Raw genomic sequence first — 20,060 nt, forward strand, 5'->3', positions numbered from 1 at the left:
AGTTTTCAGTGTAAGAATTGTAACTGGAACATGACATTTTGCACAGTTTTGTTACGAACCCTCGTAAATGTTTAAACAGGAATAGTGATGTCACTATGTTATGTCACTGGTATCATAAATAGGCACTAAAACCTTTTGTCAATGAATATAATCAATTTTGTTTGAGCAATAGATTTATTAAAGTAACTGGGACTGATACACATAGATGTAGAAGTACGCCAATATACATAAAACTAGTGTGTCAAAGGATTAGGTCAAAAAGTTAACACACTGTACTATAGAATGTTTGACATGTAATTTTTAAATAATTCAGTTTAACAAATTCTTTTTACTATTTCGAAATTTCAATTTATCAACGGAAAAAAATGTATTTTGGCACTTAACAAGTTGGCCTTCATACAGTATGATTTATATTTTAAACATGGGTACAAATGCACAATACAGTGTTAATGGTTAATAACAATTATATAACTTACTGTAGATCACAATTATGAATTGATTACAGTACATTGTATATCTTTTGATTTTAAGAAAATGGCTCGTTAAATGACCTCGTACTAAAAATCAGTGATTTGAATTCGACAATAAGGGGAGGTAATGCATTTTGTTTAGGCACTGTCAGACTTTCAGTTGTAAAACTATGTGTATTACAGTAAGCATACACATCCTAGATTTCCCATTAAAATCATTTTATGGACAAAACTGTCAAGGAAATATACCAGACGATAGATTATGATTTAATAATATTATAATATTATGTAGATCTATACCAATTCATTTGAAACAAAGAGAAAATAGACATAATACAAAGAAAATTACTTATTATAAATTGATATTAATTAATGCGACTTAATTATAGCAGCGTGGAATTATCGCAAACTTGTAAACAACATGTATCTGTCAAGAAGAACGAAGCATATTTGATGTAGCGTGTATATGAATGTACGAGACATTTACCATGTAACAATTTAGAAATTGCAAAAAAAATCCTTGCGAAATGTCACTTACAATAATTGGGTAACTGTTCGAAACGGTTTCGGGACATTATGAAATTTGTTGTGTTATATACCTCTATTCATGATCTAATGAAACAGAAAATTTCTAGTCTGTTTCAGGGTTGTTTTCTTGCAAATGTTTTATAGTTTTAATGTATTGTTTTCTGTTTATTTTTCTTTGTTTAGATGTTTGAAAATTTATCGGAGGCTCTTTGTGTATTGTTTTATTATTTTGTTGATCAGTAGTCCTGTATACCTTTAATGGTATTAAATACTACAGCTTCTTTTTATAATGTGGGTGATTTTACAATAAAATGCCCACTTCAAAGTACTCACACCTGTTGTATTTGTGAAATGGGACGCTGAAATCTGTCATTTTCTTAAAGTTATCCACTATTTGTAACAGCCTTTGCCGAGAACATTTGTAAAGTCAAGCCTTCAGGCTAAACCATAGGTTTGAAAAAAAAGAAGTTATTGCTGGTATGACATTATCATCAACTGAAAAGATACGATATTTGTATATTTTTACTTATAAACAAACAATTTGCACAGACAGGAACATTTAGTAAATTACTAAATGCAAATGTTTCGGCTAGCTATAATGCCTTTATCAGTCCATAATATAATAAAATTTACCAGAAACAACGTCATAACAGAACACGCGTTAAATGCGCGAAATACGTTTGGCATTTATCGGCAAAAGACTTATAACATGTAGAAACAAATATTTATGTTATAAATGAAACAATTATATGAATAAATATGGATCAATATAGTGTTTCAGATGCTTTATTGACAGTTTAACAAAAAGAAGATAAAAAATGAGTAACAGTTACCTTAAAGGACCACAATTTTATAGTTAAATGTGAATATTATTTTCTGACCTATTTATGTACTCCTTACAAGTTAATGAATTAGTCTAGATCTGTGTTAGCAGGATGATAGGTAGAAAAAGAAATTATGATTTATTGAGAAATTATTGAACCAAGTGACACCATGTTGATTTATTTTTAATGTGTTAGGTTACCTAATTCCGCCAATTTCTAGGGTATGATTCAGCCACTGTGTTATATATACATATAAATTTCTGACATGTCACTTTGTACCAGATTATACTCATATCAAATAACCCGAAGTGACATAGTCTACCAACACAGAGCACCTGAATTTAATCAATTCATGTTTGAATTTTCAAAGTTAAATACAGGCTTTCATATAAGAAATTGAAAGATCTGAAGTGATTTGATAATTTATTTATTGATTGATTGTATCATAAATTTTCATTTCAATATGTTGATATCAATCGTTCACCTGATAGAACCAAAAGTGATTAGCATTTTTCCCCCATTAGAGAGCCGGGGCCTTGACCAGTCTGTAGCCTGACAAGGCCCTTAAATGTCAGCTGACCTGAGGTTCAAATGTATGGAAGCTGGAAAAGTCCATATAAGAAATTCAGTTTATGTAAAGCCAAAGGTATGTGATAATGACTTTAAGAAGCTCAGTGAACAAAATATATAAATTTTAAAGAAATATAAAAAAAGATTAAATTGAAATTTTTTTTATGCTATTCTAGCCAGATTTTAGATACAAGTGTTAAAACATTTGAATTTTTGGTCCTCTTGCATAATAAGAATGATGACGCTGGAAAAACAGACTATGCCACTCAGTAAAGGGTCAAGCCAGCCTACAGATCATGTCTGTGTGGATTGGTCAAACCCTACTTTTCACTGTTTACTCCTCAGTAAGTCAGTTAATCATGAAATACCTGAAATTTGTTATGATTAATTAGTATGATTTCTTCTTAAAATGAAAGAAGGACTAGTCCATTTTACTAAATTGGTGGTTAAAAAAAAAGATTAAATAAACTGATACAAAAATGTGTTGTATCTGTGTTAAATCTGCCTGAAGAATGTGTAATTAAGATTTTATATGGCATACACAGATGTAATTATACAGGTGTAGACTCTTGTCTGTTATTCTTATTATAAATAAACATCTAGACAAAAAAATGAAAAACGTTGAATGAATCAGATAGGACGTAAGAATCTTGAACCAGTTTCAAAAGTTGTCTAAGTATCTTCTGATATCTATTTATAGCTCTATCTATGTAATCATCAGCGAAACTTTTACCCCAATCACATACCTATCTTAAAAAAACATTGCTCACATAATTATATATATATACGAGTTTCTCCTGTCAGTCTATACCCCGAGGATGTTGTTATGCATATTTCCATGAGTGAACCGAGCCGAGAGCCGAAAAAACGTCTGATCTCTAGAAAAAAGTGTAATTTGTCTAACTAGAGCTGAAAAACATTATTTTTCACATCTGGAAATTGTGTTGTACAAGTGCCTGGGAATTATATGCTATTAATAACAGGATTATAGTGCCTGATAATAATTTTAGGACTGGTCGAATTTGATGTTAATGTCATTGTGAATGAACGTAATAAAAGTCTGGGATACAGTCTGCAATAAGTAAATTCTGATTTATACATTACATCTTGGGAAATTTGAAACAGACTGTGTGAAACTGTGTTGCTAAGAATTCTGCGTGTAAACATGAAGGTCATAATGGTTTCAATTATAGTTATGTTGGAATATTAGCTTGATAGAAAAAAATGTCTCAGAGTAACACGTTAAGGAAACGTTCAAGTGGACTTTGGACTGGTTTTTCCGAATGTTCGGACGCAACAGCGGTGGCAGTGAAATACCGCTGGTTATGTTACTATGGGACGGTTGTAGGTATCCATAGCAGTTTTATATTTCTACATTGTTTATGTAATATTCTAAACAGCACTATAAAATCCAGTGGTTTATGGGAGTTATATGGGTGCAATGGAAAATGCCAAGTGTATGCAGGTTTTCTGTGGTTTATCGTACATAAATAAACAGCTGTGTTTTTCCATCATATAATGACTTCATGCTCGTTATATGTTTTGAGGCAATTTGTTAACAAATGTAAATATTATACACAATGGAATATAAGCAGGGAAATGCAGTGCTCTTGCTTTTCAAGTGCTTTAATATTTGATAGCATTTTGTGTCTAAAATGACATGCGTTTTTCTGTGGCGAAAATTAGTTGTCATTTATAATGCACACTAATTGAATTAATTCCAGCTGAAATTATTGAAAATTTTATTATATTCACAGTTTAATCACTAATCACTTAAGAATAAAAAGGAAAAAATAATAAAGAAGCATCAAGCCAGAATGGTTCATCAACAACTAAATATGACATTGTATTTTCATTAAAACAGAATCCTGCTTCAGTTGATATTTTATATGGATTTTAATAATAATCTTGATAATATTATAGATCTATCTGACTATGGCATCAAATATTTTTTATCTGAACTTTTATTCATAATGCCCTTACCATTTACAACTAGATGTGCATAATGTCACTTTGATATCAGTATATTAACTATTAATATAGTACACAGCCTCAATAAATCATTATTTGTTTTGGGACAAATTGATGATAAAGTTACATTGATTATTGCTGTAGTTATCATGTTGCCCAGGTTGAGTAATCAACATTAAATACTTCTATTGTTGTGAATGTCCTAGTCCAGACTCATGTTACAATAAAATTGGGGGCAAAATGTAAAATAATCTGTATCACTGCAGTTATATCTTGCACAATATTATATATAAAAAAATAGTCAACAGGTATGCTTAGGTTCAAAGGACTATTAAAATGTAAGCTACATAGTATTGTATGAACCTTATATACTTCACAAAAGTGTACTGATACTGTCAAAATACAGTGACTTTCAAGCTTTGCTCGTGGGAGAAGACCACAATTGTCTTCCCTTCCTATACAATGTAGATAACTTCGTCTTTTTAAAGAGAACAAGTCCCTTTAGCCCAACAATGTCCATTTGACATTTGTCTAGGTTTAAGGTTTTTTAAACCAATGCATCACTAATGCAACATTGCCATGGATCTTTATAGATGTAAAAAAGTTAATATAAGGGGAGCGGTGGCCTTGTGGTTCAGGTGTCTGCCTCTTAATCCAGGGATCATAGGTTTGAGCCCTATTCAGGTCACAATAATGTTTCCTCATTTGACACCATGAGTACTGGTTTAGTTCAAGGAAATGGACCCGAAAGTGATTAATATTAGTTGCAAGAACTTGTTTCTGAAGCGAACTAAATTAAATTTTGATATGTTTAAACTAAATTGAAGTTTATATATATGATATCTTGAAGACATAGGTAAACTTGTAATGTTTAGTCTACTTTAGAAGTTTTATAAGACCAATATTGTGAGGATAGTGACATTTAGTTGAGATGTTATTATATCAGGAATGTACGAGGTATTTGTTTAATGATAGCACATGTAAATAGAATACACATAGGTCTCTCTTGCATATGGCTGTATTCGAAAAACCTCCAAACAACCTGTATATGATAGCCAAAGTTATTCATAAATAACTCGAAAAACTTGCTACTTTGTTTACCAAGTTATATATACACTAGAGGGTCAAACTGTTTCTGTTAAAGCTTTTCTGTTTAGTCTGGTTTAAAGTCTGATAGGGAAAGAAGTTCTGCCGCTTTTTTGAGGTCCAAAAACCGGCTAACAAAAAAATTAAAATTTTTACACACAGATCTACATGGGCATGCACTTAAAACAGAACAGTATGAAAAAAAAGAAAGAAATGTAGTTTTAGGTGATAAAGGACAGTATTTTAAGGACAAATTTTAAAAAGATCATTCTTGAAAAACAAATTGAAAAAATGATCTTAATCTCTCACGCAAGTTTTTGGTACAGAAATATATATATATATACATCAATGATAATGAAATCTTGAGAAAAAAAATCCAGTCCCATTATTTCAAAAAACTTTTCTGGAGTCCATTCCAGTGGTATTTCATTTGATTTTGCAAACTGTATTAAATTTTATTAATATCAGTCCATTTAAATTTGGAATAAAAAATGAAAGAAAAAAGAGAGATATACAATGTACATTAATTTTGTTAATTGTTTGCTTGGATAAGATTAAAATGATATCGAAATTACAATAAGTTTGACACATGTACGCAGTGGAAGATTTTAACATTAATAACAAGGAACAAGAAATTAAAGTTAATTGAATTGTGGTTACATATTAATTACAATTGTAAGCGTTATAGCAGGATGTTGAACATAACAACTTTGACATGTGGCAATATTTGATGTTAATATGACATGACATACACTCTTGTAACAATTTGCAATCTAAACAAGTGGAGAAAGACACATTTCAGATACATTTCAAGTCACAAGTAGATCTTTAATATTAAAAAAAAAAATTGCAAGTAGATCTTATACAAATACAAGCACTTTGTAATTGTTACGTCATTTGATTTTAGTTAAAAAGACTATTGCATTATACTGGTCACTGGTGAGTCCGTGACACTTCTACTATTACATAAATTATAAGGATCAATTTAATATGATATTTACAAACTTACTGTCGAACCATTTGTTTTTAACAATAGATTTGTAAAAATCTAAGATATTTCTACCTGCTTTTACCACAAATTTGCTATTTGATTATTATTAATTTCTAACTTTAACATCAAAAAATGAAGCAAACTACCCCCAAACCTCCCCCAGTTAAAACACCCATCCCAATCATTACCCCCCCCCCACCTTACAGAAAATAAAAAAGTCAGTGATTTTCCTCCTTATATAACAGAGGCCTATGAATGCCCCTTCCCATTTGAAATTTTCTTTAAATGCATGCAGTTTTCTCAAAAGTCTGAACTTCCATCAGCTTTTTCTTTCCTGTAATTAGCAATTTAAGTGATAATTTTTCCAAAATTAAAGAGGCTAAGGCCTCTTCGCAATTGAGTGAGAAAAACCATGGAAGAAAATTTTTTTCTATTGTGCATTTTTATATTGTGTTCTTTTCTGTTGTTTAATTTTTTTTTTAAAGTTTTTTGTGAGATTTAGTTGTAAAAGAGAAGTAAAATCTGCCATGTCTTTGTATCTGGAAAGTGTTGTAATGTGTGTTCTGATTTGTCAGTGAATGAAGTGTCTCTCTGCTTCTATAGCTACATCATGGAATGGATGAGTCATGCAACAGTCTGATAGCTCTGTATCTGTCTACAGATGTTTTGTTGTTGTGTCTATAGACTGAGAATCAGTTGGTCAGTTGGCAAGGCTTTCTTTGATATATTGATCTTCCGAATTATTATGGAATCTTGTAGCTGAATGTCATATTATGATTTGCTAAACCGTGTAGAAAACATCTATGTTGCATGTGGTTACTCGTTATATTTTTCCCTCTGTTACAAACAGTCATTAAAGAAGACAATATAGCTTTACTGAATCACTTTGAATTTCTCCGAATCATTCAATTTTCCTTGTGTATTTAATTGTATGATATTATGATATTATATATTAGTTTTCAACCAGGATTTAAAGTAGGAATCCGGTAGCTTTTTTAAAGTGTATTAAATTTTTACACTTGAAAACCATTTTAAAGATGAAGTGTTTGCTTAAGTTGAATTGTATTGACTTGAATTAAGTGCAAGTTCAACAAGAAAATTTATTAAATTAAGTACTTCACGACTTTAGGAGCCTGAATTTACGTACAAGATTGCGTTTGAAATCGTAAGTTTCGTCGAGGATGTTTTCATTGTAATATTTGTTTGGTTTTAGTGGGAGGGTTTCGTTAGATATTCAAAGTACTATCGTAATTATGAACTTCCCCAATTTTATTGAAGTATTTAAGTTTTTTTCTGAGAATGGAAAAGAATATAATTATGTTGAAATGATAAAATTTGATCTGACAGATATGATTTTAAAAACATCAACAAAAAAATCCATGTACTAAGTACAAAGGTTTTTTGGCTGTGTCGTAAACAATTTTGGTACAAAGTTTTTTGACACTGTCATAAAAAAACAATTTACATACAATAGTTTTTATAGATCATTTGAAGGATGTGAAGATGGCCCAATTTGTGATTTTACGATTTTTATTACTTTTCAACTGTGTCAGGTCAGTTGAATAGAATAGCAAAGTTTCGTATTACAAAGTAGAAATTCGAGTACATATGTTACAGGCCATTGTATTAAAGAGAGGAAGTTAAAGTTTTATATTAAACAGAAACCGAGGAAGCAGATTTAAACGTGCTTGTTTGAGTCATTTCCTGAATTACAGTACACAGTGGTTTTACAGACGGCATATTTAATAACAGATTTTGTGGTCGCTGTTGAGTTTTCTTTGTTTTTGATTTTGCAGAAATTGCATGTTAGTTTTCAGCTGCATTATTTCAAGCAGGGGACTGAGTAAATTGTACAAGGCTTCCCTAAATATTTTTTAAGATTTCACAAAGAAAGTTGAGAGATTTGTTTCATTGTAGTGAAGAATTATTTGGTTTTTAAAGTGCTTTTTACTCGACAGCATCCATGCTTCTGTCTGGGAAATGAGACAAGAGAATCTGACTAAAAGTATGACACGAGGTTTAAACTTTGTCGCCAAATTTCTTTATTTGATTGGTTAAGACTGAATAAGCCAATCAGATTGTTTGTTCTTCAGTGTCTGGTCTCAACTGACTGTAACTTGACATAAAATTTTTTTTTCCTGATACTAATTTCATTTAACATGCTGAGTTAAAACTAGCCCTGTATTTCTATTTGTGTCAGAAATTCATGACAAATTCCCAATGTACTGAGAGTTAGGACGTTCCTTACAGCCCTAGTATTTCAGTAAATTTAAGCATTCTTCGAAAAAGAACAGAGGCTGAGTGAATACCTTGCCATTTGTATCACAATTTGAGCCATGTCATGACAAAACCAACATAATGGGTTTGCGACCAGCATGGATCCAGACCAGCCTGCGCATCCGCGCAGTCTGATCAGGATCCATGCTGTTCGCTATTAGTTTCTTTGCTTGTTATAGGTTACTTGTTATAGGGTCTGTAAGCGAACAGCATGGATCCTGATCAGACTGCGCGGATGCGCAGGCTGGTCTGGATCCATGCTGGTCGCAAACCCATTATGTTGGTTTTGTCGTGACACGGCTCAATTTTAATGTATGGAAGTAATAACTGTGAGCACACAGAAAGTTTGGAAATAGTAAGATGCCACTCTTGATGAAACCATACATTGGGATGCCCGTTCACTGTGGAAATAATGTAGAAGAGCACCTTGCATCTGCTTCCAGTAAAAGTTTATGTTTGTTTAATGAGAAGTTGGTAGAATTGTGACACAACAAAATTTGGAAGGAATTAAAAAATAAATCTTATATTTCAAAAATTCTAAAATTATCTATTTGGTGTTCCTTTGAAAGTTCTTTTGGTACATGATGAAAGTTCCTGGACGGTTTCAGACCTCTGATTTTCAAACACCAAAAGCCTAAGCAAATTAAAACAAAGTTACTACATACAAGACTATCAGTACTATTTTATCCCTGGATCATAGATTGGAAGAGCATTTTTGTTCTTTGACCGACAAACTGTCACAAAACTTTAACCTTGACCATAACACAAATCCTTCCACCTAAAGTCTTCACTGGAGTATTCACCTTGATGACCTTTACCCTTCTAGAGGTCACATGGTCAACGGTCAAGGTCAGTCTCCCAGGGATATGGCATTTATTTTAGCATAGCACTTGGTAAATTATAACTGGATCTCAAAGTTGCAAATTCATAGTCACACCTTGCCAAATTTATTATTTTAATGAGGAAGCTCTGAAACAAGGAAGTTTTGCATTTAAATCTTTATATATAAGTTTTATCTATAAATGATATTGATTTATAGGTATACAACTGAAGTTTTGAAGTATGTGATAAAAGGTTATATAATTTATAATGGCTAGTTATTTAAATGAGCTTTTAGAAATATTTCATTTGTATTTCAACATGATTTTTTTGGCTGTAAAAAATTCAAGGTGTCGAATTTTGACTCACTAGGAAGTAGCAAATGTAGTATGTACCATTAAATCCAACACAATCACTTTTCACCCACCAATGCATGTAGGATATTTGAATAAAAATATTGCACATTTGACTCTAATTTTTATGAATAAATGGTGTCAAGTGATGGTTATGGTGTCTTGAAATATTATCTTTTTCTAAAACCCTTTATCCTGCTGAATTTTTATAATGGTTTGTCCAGCTTTGAACTTAGTACAGTCCATTCAAAGTTTAACGGATTTCAATATCAGCAGTATGGAATCTGGTAAGACTGCATAGATTTGCAGGTGACAAAGGCTAGTCATATTTTTTGAAGCCAGTCAAGGGTTGAGTTTATGATATAAATTTTGTTTACAGTTGTTACAGATTCGAATCACTTTTTTGTTGTACACCAAGATTTTTCCGCCTTCATTGTTCCTGCCTTTTCCTGGACTGGTCTGTGTTTTTTTTAACATGAGTGGGACAGACAGGGCTATAGTAGTGTGAAAATATAATGGTATTGCAATGAACTGTTTTATGTAATTCTAGATTCCCCTTTCCCACTCTAGAAATAATTTTCCCCCCTCTCCATGGGCCCTGCTTTCATTCCTTAACAGTGAAAAAAAGCACCACTTGAGTTGCTGGAGAAAAAAAGAGTGCTTGTATATAACTGTGTTATTTTATAAGATGGTCAATATTTGATGTTGTTTTTGTTTTCAGGACCAGTATGACAGTGTCGGAAAGCATACAGAGAAAGGCATAGAGTTCCTAGAGAAATTTGGCAATTTTCTGAAAAAACGCTGTGATATAGAAACAAGTTATGCCAGTGAACTCAAGTAAGTGCCGTTAACTCTTCAAATGGTAAAGGTAGTAATGTTTTGACTATGTTAACAGTATATAGCCAGGCCAGGCTGCACGTTTATGCATTCTGACCTGGCTTTATACTGTTGGCTGCATTATTTAATAATCAAAATCCCTTGTATTGACAATGGACTGAACTAAAGGTAAAAACCGGACAAGTCCATTACACAAATTCAGAGGGATGAGGGTCAAGATACGATGACCACTGATATTGAAATTGAAGTTGAAATTGGAAAACATTATTAAAATGATGAATTTTTTTTAGCGCAAATGCTTTCAATAAGTGTGAAATGCTATAATTCCTGGTTTTAACTCTCAACATGCTGAGTATTTTAAATGGACATGTCCCACTTCCATTTTTGGAACTCTCCATTATCTATTTTAGGGATGTCAATTTGAATATTTAAAGTTTGTCAGCCAACAGAATAGAGCCTGGTCAGACTGCACGGATGTGCAGGCTGACCTGGCTCTATACTGGTGGCAAAGGCTTGACGCATTCGGTTCCAGCACTTTCAGGGTTAAGCCTGTAGGAATTATTTTACTTCTTATTGAAAACTTTGTGGACCATAGATTTGTAAATGACTAAGTGTAAGACAAGGATCATTCATATATCTTTTTGTCATATACACATTTATTTGAATATGCTAATTATTTATAAAGAGAAATTAGGGGCATCTGTGGTCAAGTGGTTTAGGTCGTTTACTTCAAACCACTTGTCTCTCACTGCTGTGGGTTCTTTCATATTATGAAGGTAGTCTGCCAGCTTTAAGACCAATGGTGGTTCTACTAAGGAGCCCATTTGTGCCTGAAATAATGCATGGAAAAGCATGGAGGTCTTCCTCCACCAGTAAAACTGGAAAGTCACTATATGATCTATAACTGTGTTGGTGCAACATAATTTTTTTTTAGAAAAATTGGCAGATTAATATGTTTGCCTGTCTGGTATTCTGTATAAGATAATGCTATTAAACTTGTATCTTGTTACAATATAAAGTAAAGTCATAAATAGAGAAGAACATTTCAAGAGTAGAAGTTGCCTAGTTATTTAGATGGTTGCCACTTAATACAGGTATCTTTGGTTCAAGCCCTACTAGGGTCATGCTTCTACTACCTTATGTGACACCAGTAGTGGTTAACTCGAAAGTGTTTCAAATAAGGTTTCAACATAATCAAATATAAAAATTACTTTTCAATAAAATATTTTGCAAATGTAGGTATTATTTATAAATGATTATTGATATGAATTTCAATTATTATTCAACTTTTACTTTCTGTTATAATTTAAGGCGCTTGGTGAAAAATTTTCAACCAAAGAGGAAAGAGGAAGATGAGTATCAGTAAGTCATTAAGTTATACAATAATGTTTAGGCCAAGGAAAAAAAAAACTTGCTTTCCTATGTTCCAGCCAACAGCCAACCTCCTTCACTTGGTTATGCATTTAAATTACTGCAAAGTTATTTACATGTAATACATACATACATACATAAAATAATTTCTTTTAGGGAAAAAGTTTGGTTTATAGAATGTAAAAACATTTTTGTAAGGGTACTAAAAACAATGCATACAATATCTTTGGCCTAGTGCAATTAGTAAATAACTTCCCACTTCCATGTTAACAATAGTAAAATAATGTATATTTTATGTAATAATTGTTTTTGTTTGGGTTGTTTCATATCCATTGTGTATGACTGTGAGAATATTGTTTAATGTGAAAATCTGAGAGAATCTTACTGTCCAAGTTAATAATGACATTAATTTTATAACATTTATTTTATATACTATATACATTACTATCAGAAGGGGCAAATTCTAGTTGTAATGTAAAAAAATTGTAAAATTACGTAGTCCAGTAAATTGTTGTTTGATAAAAAGGTCCAATGTTCTCAAAAAGACATTGGTTGCTCTAGTAAAACATTTACTGTTCTATAATATATATCGCTCTTGCATTTTCCATTATACGAAAGATGTGCATTGTTCACTGAAGGCATCAGTTATTCTACAAAGATTTGAGATGTCATGGCTATTTCTACAGGTTTTTAGATTGATGATGCTATCGTTACTATATATGTACATGTATATCAAAATTCATGACCCATAACTTAAAAGCATGGATTTCCAAAGAATTTTTCTCCCTATGTGAACTTTTAAGCACATTGTTTTTTGGTTGTCAGAAATCTTTCCATCTACTCAAAGAGAGTCTGTGGTTCTACTTGGGTACCTGATTGTGCCTGAAATACTGTTATACACATAGAGGAACACCTGTGGTCTGTCCCCACCAGGAAAGCTGTCATGTGTCAACATATGACCTTGACTGTGTTAATGTGACTTCAAACTTAACCAAAGAAATAAATATTTTTGTCAGACAGCTCTTGTGATTTTGCAGGATTTAACTATCTAAAATTATTTATATCTATTTATCTATCTTCCGTTAATGTCAAACCCTCCACAGGGATGGACACATGTCAATTATACTAACAATGCTTTGTTCAAAAATCAAAAAGAGACTTAACCATTATTCAAATTTTAGTGTAAGAAAAGTATCTTGATTTTTTTATTTTCCAGATTTACGTGGGCACGAGCGTTCCTTGATATGCTCAAGGAAGTGCACGACATGGCGGGACAGCATGAAGTAATAGCAGAAAATACACAGGGGCAGCTTATCGGAGAATTACAGAAATGTGTGGGCGAGCTAAAAACAGATAGAAGAAAAGTATGATTTTTTTATTCTGATAAATATTTATGATATATATACGCAGTCTTTATGTTTGTGTTGTCTCCTTTGATACATTGGTCAGTGATAGCTAATCTGATCTTAGTGTTTTGAACTGTTTTACTATATCCCATTAGGGAAAGATATTAAGATCAGTTACAAGATTTTGTACCACCCTATGTTATAGTAAAACAATTAGCCGAGCTTCTGCTAAAATGGTTATGGACTTGAGATTTTGACATATACATTGTTTGACATAATTATCTAGTTCAAAGAATTCTTTATATTGTTTTAAGTTGCTAAAAGGTTACTGTATTTATTTAAAAGCTTTTGGTGTCATGTTTAATAACCTTTGACTTTTGTATACATGGATTTTCTGTATTGCAGAAACATGTTGATTATATTGCAGTGTGTATTGTAATTTATACAATGATGACTGCATTATGAAAACTTGAGCCAAAATGTTAAATTTGAAGAGTTCAATACAAGACATATTCAGTTTCCGTATTCATTGTATTTTTAGCTTGTATTTTTCGAAGAATGATCGTTATGATCGTTGAGTTGTCGTGCAAAAAAAATAATGTTGCCCATTATGTAAACCTTTTATATGTTATTAATATGAAACTTGGAAAACATGCTATTTTTGACAATGTGCAGTTGTTAGCAGTGCATGCAGTTCTCTAGTTCTTACTATAATGTCACCCATTTCTTTTGTTTGATTTGTAAAGCACTTTTAAGAGAATTGTTGTTTTGTATAGCTAACCTGTTGTAAAAGGTTGTTTGAATTTCATGTATACATTATGCAGTCATTTACATAATTCATATATTAACATTTTGTATTTGGCATTACATTTTACTTACAAGTCTGCTTAAAGCTTTTAGGTCAGCTTTTGAAGAATAAAGTTTTTAACAAATGAAAATATATGATTATTTTTCAGTTTCTTCAAGAAGGGTCGCGGGTACAGAACCAAATGAAAGATTCATTAAAATTATTAGAAAATGTAAGCATATGTTATTTGCACCATATTATATTATTATGTAAGATTTTGTTGTGGAATGAAGACTGAAGAATAAAAATTACTGAGTGAAAAGTTTTTTTGTATGGAAATCATTTCTTTGGAATTACAGTTTAAAATGTTAAAAGATTTAATTTGATTTCATATTGAAAATTTCATACTGTTTCAGAAAATAAAGGAAAAAAACAACACATAACAGTTTTTCACAAAAAAAAAACCTTACCTTTTTAAGAAAAAATGATCATGAGTCAGTTTTGACAGTAAAACTCTCATTTTAAACATATTGTGTATGTATTATGTATTATTGTGTTATATTTTGCAGTCAAAGAAAAATTATGAAAGAAAATATAATGAAGCTGACAAAGCCTTAGATGCATATAGAAAAGCAGATGCTGATATTAACCTCTCCAGAGCAGAGGTAGAAAAGGTATGTCCATGTGCTAACTTTTCCCGCCTTTTTATGTTCCGACTTAGTTTATACAGAATTTATCTTAGTTTGATTGTGCAGGAAGCAATAAGCTTATAGACATATTTTTGAATCCATTCCTGGAACCAAGCAGTACTGACCAATGAGAGTAAAGTTTCATGCTCAAGGAAACACAACGACTGGCCCCTGACAGGGTTTGAACTCATGAGGCTAGCAATCATTAGATTACAAATTAACATGTTATCCATGTGGCCATGCCTCCAACTTAAAAGAAGCATACTGCGATAAGAGTGTTGTGTCAGTACATACATACATCCCTGCCATCCTTGTCCAATCCAATCAATTTCTTAAGAAGAAATAAGCTGTGGTTTTCTGTATTTTTGTTTTCCCATGGCTAGTAGAGGATTCATATTGATTTTGAGGTCATAAGGTCAAAGGTCAGGGCATAAGGTCAAAGGTCAGGGTCATAGTGACATATAAAATCCTTTTCCAATCAATGAGTGGAGAAGTAATACATAATATATGATATTTAAATGGACCCTCTTGTCAGTTTTGTTGGTTTTTGAAGAAGAAAAAGAAAGAAAAAAGAATATTTACCATATGTGTAAAGATAACATTTACTGTATTTCTATACAATGTTCATATATTTGACTCATTTTTTAACAGACTAGACATTTATCAAATAAACGTTCATCAGAAGCAGAAGACAGTAAAAACGAGTATGCCTCACAACTACAGACAACCAACAACTTTCAAAGAGAGTATTATAACACAAATATGCCACAAGTTTTCCAGGTAGGTAACAGCCTCTTTTGTCCCATTACCATCTGCACTTTATAAAATTGTGAATCATTTTTGCGTCAGCAGCATGTGTCGATGATTGCGGAGTAGTCGAGGAATCTGACTCTGAATTGTTTGTCTCTCTCAATTGCTATCCAGGTAGCTTACGGAACATCAGTGGTTCTACTCAGGTGCCCGTTCATGCCTGAAATAATGCACAGAATTGGCACCTGAGGTCTTTCTCCACCAGTAAAGCAGGACCGTCGCCATATGACCTATATACTGTGCTAGTGTGACGTAAATCCAATCAAACAAACAAACTCACTTTCTATGGATTCGATCCCTATTAAGGACATTTAATTCTTTCCGTCTGGAAGAGGTACTGTCTTTCAAATTTAATGTTTCATTCTTCCAAGAAATATTGGACCTTTAATCGTTAAGAATGTCATCTTTTGCTACCAGATAGTGTGAATTGAGACTTTATGATGCATTCAAATATAGGAGTTGGTTATAAACAGGTACACACCTACCAGAGTGGGTAAATATCCAGCTGAGTTTGGACATACTGTACCATGAAAGCTTAGGCAAATAATGAAGCAAATTTTAAAACAAATTTGTTATGGTATCTTATTTTCCAGCAACTACAAGACCTAGATGAGCGGCGAATAAATAAAATAAAGTCTGTGATAGAAACGAGTGCCAGCATAGAATCAAGTGTTCTTCCTATTATCAAAACTTGTATAGACGGCATGAATAAAGCATCGGAATCTATAAATGTACAAGAGGTATGGACAACATTTTTGTCATTTACATTACTTAACTACACAGGTTGCAGTTCATTAGTTTTAAATTTGGACTTATTATATTCATTATATTGTAACACTATTTTAATAAATTCTTTCTTGGAAAGTTTCAATTTTGAAATTATCAGTAAGGCAAGTCATTCTGTAAATCAACCAGAGGTTTTTTTTTGAATGAAGACGTTTTTATGCCACCGCAGCATCTGCGATGCGGTGGCATATAGCGATTCACCTGTGTGTATGTATGTGTGTGTGTTTGTTTGTTTGTTTGTGTGTGTGTGTGTGTGTGTTATATAGATTATATAGTGAACTTAAAAAATCTTCTTGTGAAAAACCACTAGTCCAATTTCAACCAAACTTGGCAGGATTGATCCTTGGGTGAAGGGCTTCCAAAGTTGTTCAAAGAATTTCATTCCATGCAGAAATCTTGTTGCCATGGCAACCAAAAGGAATTATAAGAATAAATTAAAAAAATCTTCTTGTAAAGATCCAAAAGGCCTAGAGCTTAGATATTTTGCATAAGGCATTGTCTGGTAGACCTCTACCAAGATTGTTCAAATTATAGCCCTGGGGTCAAAATAGGCCCTGCCCCGAGGGTCATTGATTTTCACTATATATACATATAGTAAAAACATAAAATACCTTCCTGTAAAGACCCTAAAGGCCTAGAGCTTAGATATTTTGCATAAGGCATTGTCTGGTAGAAATCTACCAAGATTGTTCAAATTATAGCCCTGGGGTCAAAATCGGCCTTGTCCCGGGTGTCATTGATTTTCACTATATGTACATATAGTAAAAACTTAAAATCCCTCTTGTAAAGACCAAAACGGCCTAGAACTTAGATATTTTGCATAAGGCATTGTCTGGTAGACCTGTACCCAAATTGTTCAAATTATAGCCCTGGGGTCAAAATCGGCCCCGCCCCGGGGGTCATTGGTTTTCCTTATATGTATATAGTAAAAACTTTAAAAAAAAATTCTTCTAGCAATTGACAAATGCTAGAGGTTAGATATTTTGCATGAAACATTGTGAAGTGAACTTCTAGCAAGATTGTTCAAATAATAGCGCTGGGGTGAAAATTGCCCCCGCCCCGGGGGTCATTAATTTTCAATAATTTTATATACAGAAATATGTAAAAAAATCAAAAAAATCTTATTGTCTGAAGGTACAAGGCCTAGAGCTTTAATATTTGTTAAATGATATCATCTATAGATACTCTACCAAAGTTGTTCAAATTTTGCCTCTAGTGTCAAAATTAGCCTTGCCCCGGGGGCCATAGGTTTTCCTTATATGTATTTTGTAAAAACTTAAAAAAATCATCTTCTCTAAATTTACGAAGGCTAGAGTTAAGATATTTTTCATGAAACAATATGTAGTGAACATCTTGCAAGATTATAGCCCTGGGGTCAAAATTGGCCTGGCCCCACCCCCAGGGGTCATTGATTTTCACTATGTACATATAGTAAAAAATTAAAAAATCTTCTTGTCTGAAGGTACAAGGCTTAGAGCTTTGATATTTGGTATATGATATCATCTATAGGTCCTCTACTAAAGTTGTTTTAATTATGTCCCTAGTGGTAAAATTGCCCTGCCCCAGAGGCAATAGTTTTCCTTATATGTATAAAGTAAAAACTTGAAAAATCTTCTTCTCTGAATTGACAAAGGCTAGAGGTTAAATATATGGCATGAGACTTTGTGAAGTGAACCTTTACAAAGATTGTTCAAATTATAGCCCTGGGGTCAAAATTGGTCCCGCCCCAGGGGTCATTGATTTTCATTATGTACATATAGTAAAAAAATAAAAAAATATTTTTGTCTGAAGGTACAAGGCATAGAGCTTTGATGTTAGCCTTATAATATCATCTATAGGTGCTCTACCAAAGTTGTTCAAATTTTTCCCCTGGTGTCAAAATTGGCCCTGCCCCGGGGCAGTGATTCTCATTATGTACACATAGTAAAAACAGATAATAAAACAAATGTTTTCTGAATGGGAGAAAGCTACAACTTAGATATTTGACTTGAAATGTTGTTTGGTGGACTGTTTCAAGATTGTTTTGAATTAAATCCTTGGGTCCAAAATTTTGCCTTGCCCAAGGGGACAATTTTGACCATGTGCACAGTTTTAGTTGTAAAATTGAACTTTGATATCAGGTGACCTAGATTTTGATGATGTGACCTATTTTCTTGTCCTTTGATGTACAGCTATGAAATTTGAACCATGTGCACAGATTAGGATGTAAAGTGAACTTTGATTTCAGCTGACCTAGATTTTTACAAAGTGTCTTACTGTGTTGCATTTGATGTAGTCATGAAATTTAGGCTGTGTGAAATATGACCTTCACCACCTAATTCACTAGACTCGAGTGCATTGATATATCCCACTCTGATCTTTTATAAAGTTAACAACAGATTTAACCACTAATCTGATATTAAGAATTAGATAGGTCAGGGATCTATGCGTTATGACAATCTTCAAAATTGTATAGAAACAAAAAAAATCTGTTCCTACACTACTATTTAGTGTTGTATTAATGCGGTGGCATAGCATTTTTCTCGAATGCAATCTTGTTTAGGCTATAATCATTCAGATGAATGTTTTAGATATAGTAAAAATGTACATCCTATTTTCACTGGTGCTGATTAATGACCTTGTTATCATCATAGTTGTATTTAAACCAAGTGCAACACCAAACACATGTTGTTGTTTTTTTTGCCAAGTGTGACAACAAAGATGTGTTAATTTCTTACCAACTATGTCACCTTTTTAAAAAAATTTATAAGCCATTTAGATAAATATCTATATCATAGATAAATATCTCATCAGATATGGTTTAACATTAAAATTGTCTGAAACAGTGCATTATGGCTTTTGCTTCCCTGGCCAAGACTAGTGGATAAGGTTGTTGACTTTAAACCACTAGCTGCTCGCCACTGTGGGTTCAAATACCACCAGGGACTTTGGATTCTTTCATATAAGGAAGCTATTCAGCTAGCTTACAGAATTTCTCTGGTTCTACTTGGGTGCATGTTCGTGCCTGGAATAATGCCGCGACGGCACCTTAGGTCTTCCTCCACCAGTAAAGCAGCAACATCGCCATATGACTTCCACTGTGTTGGTGCGTCTTAAAACCCACCTGAATGAAAAATTTTTTTTTTTAATCCCATACTTTAAATGATAGTTCAAATGTCCATCTCGGAATACTGTATATAATTTTGTTGTCTCATTTTTCTCTTTGCAGGATTGTAAATTAGTGATAGATAAACACAGAACTGGTTTTCCAATTCCGGGAGATATTCCGTTTGAGGATTTATCGACTGGGGGTCAAATGAATAATCATAATGTGATAAAAACTAACAATACCCCTATTAATACAACTAAAGGTGGAACAGTGGGGGGGAAAGGCAAGAAACGCGGAGGGTTATTCGGTCTGTTTAAAAATACAAATGTAAGTATGAAGCTTTCTATTGATAATTTATGGAACATATTGTTTATAATTTATAGAAAATGATTATAATTATCGAGTGTTTCATATATGTTGGTCATGAAAAAAAAAGAAAGAATAACCAGTTGTTTGA

The 20,060-nt window shown here is 32.5% G+C and overlaps 1 protein-coding gene across 7 annotated transcripts in view; it reads left to right on the forward strand.

Annotated features, from left to right (window-relative positions):
* Positions 1 to 20,060, forward strand: part of LOC132725935 (cdc42-interacting protein 4 homolog) — a 64,874-nt gene that overhangs the window by 6,782 nt on the left and 38,032 nt on the right. For 6 of the 7 annotated variants that reach the window (XM_060711158.1, XM_060711153.1, XM_060711155.1 and 3 more), the window contains exons 2-9: positions 10,611 to 10,726; positions 12,038 to 12,088; positions 13,314 to 13,461; positions 14,400 to 14,462; positions 14,800 to 14,904; positions 15,571 to 15,699; positions 16,323 to 16,469; positions 19,724 to 19,930. In XM_060711158.1, coding sequence (XP_060567141.1) covers positions 10,611 to 10,726; positions 12,038 to 12,088; positions 13,314 to 13,461; positions 14,400 to 14,462; positions 14,800 to 14,904; positions 15,571 to 15,699; positions 16,323 to 16,469; positions 19,724 to 19,930 — 966 coding nt within the window. Of the gene's footprint in view, positions 1 to 3,560; positions 3,737 to 10,610; positions 10,727 to 12,037; positions 12,089 to 13,313; positions 13,462 to 14,399; positions 14,463 to 14,799; positions 14,905 to 15,570; positions 15,700 to 16,322; positions 16,470 to 19,723; positions 19,931 to 20,060 lie in introns of those variants that run through there. The other variant, XM_060711157.1, reaches the window with a different exon arrangement.

This window comes from Ruditapes philippinarum, unplaced genomic scaffold, assembly GCF_026571515.1.
Source record: "Ruditapes philippinarum isolate M1 unplaced genomic scaffold, ASM2657151v2 ctg326_1_1_1_1, whole genome shotgun sequence".
Classification (NCBI taxonomy): domain Eukaryota; kingdom Metazoa; phylum Mollusca; class Bivalvia; order Venerida; family Veneridae; genus Ruditapes; species Ruditapes philippinarum.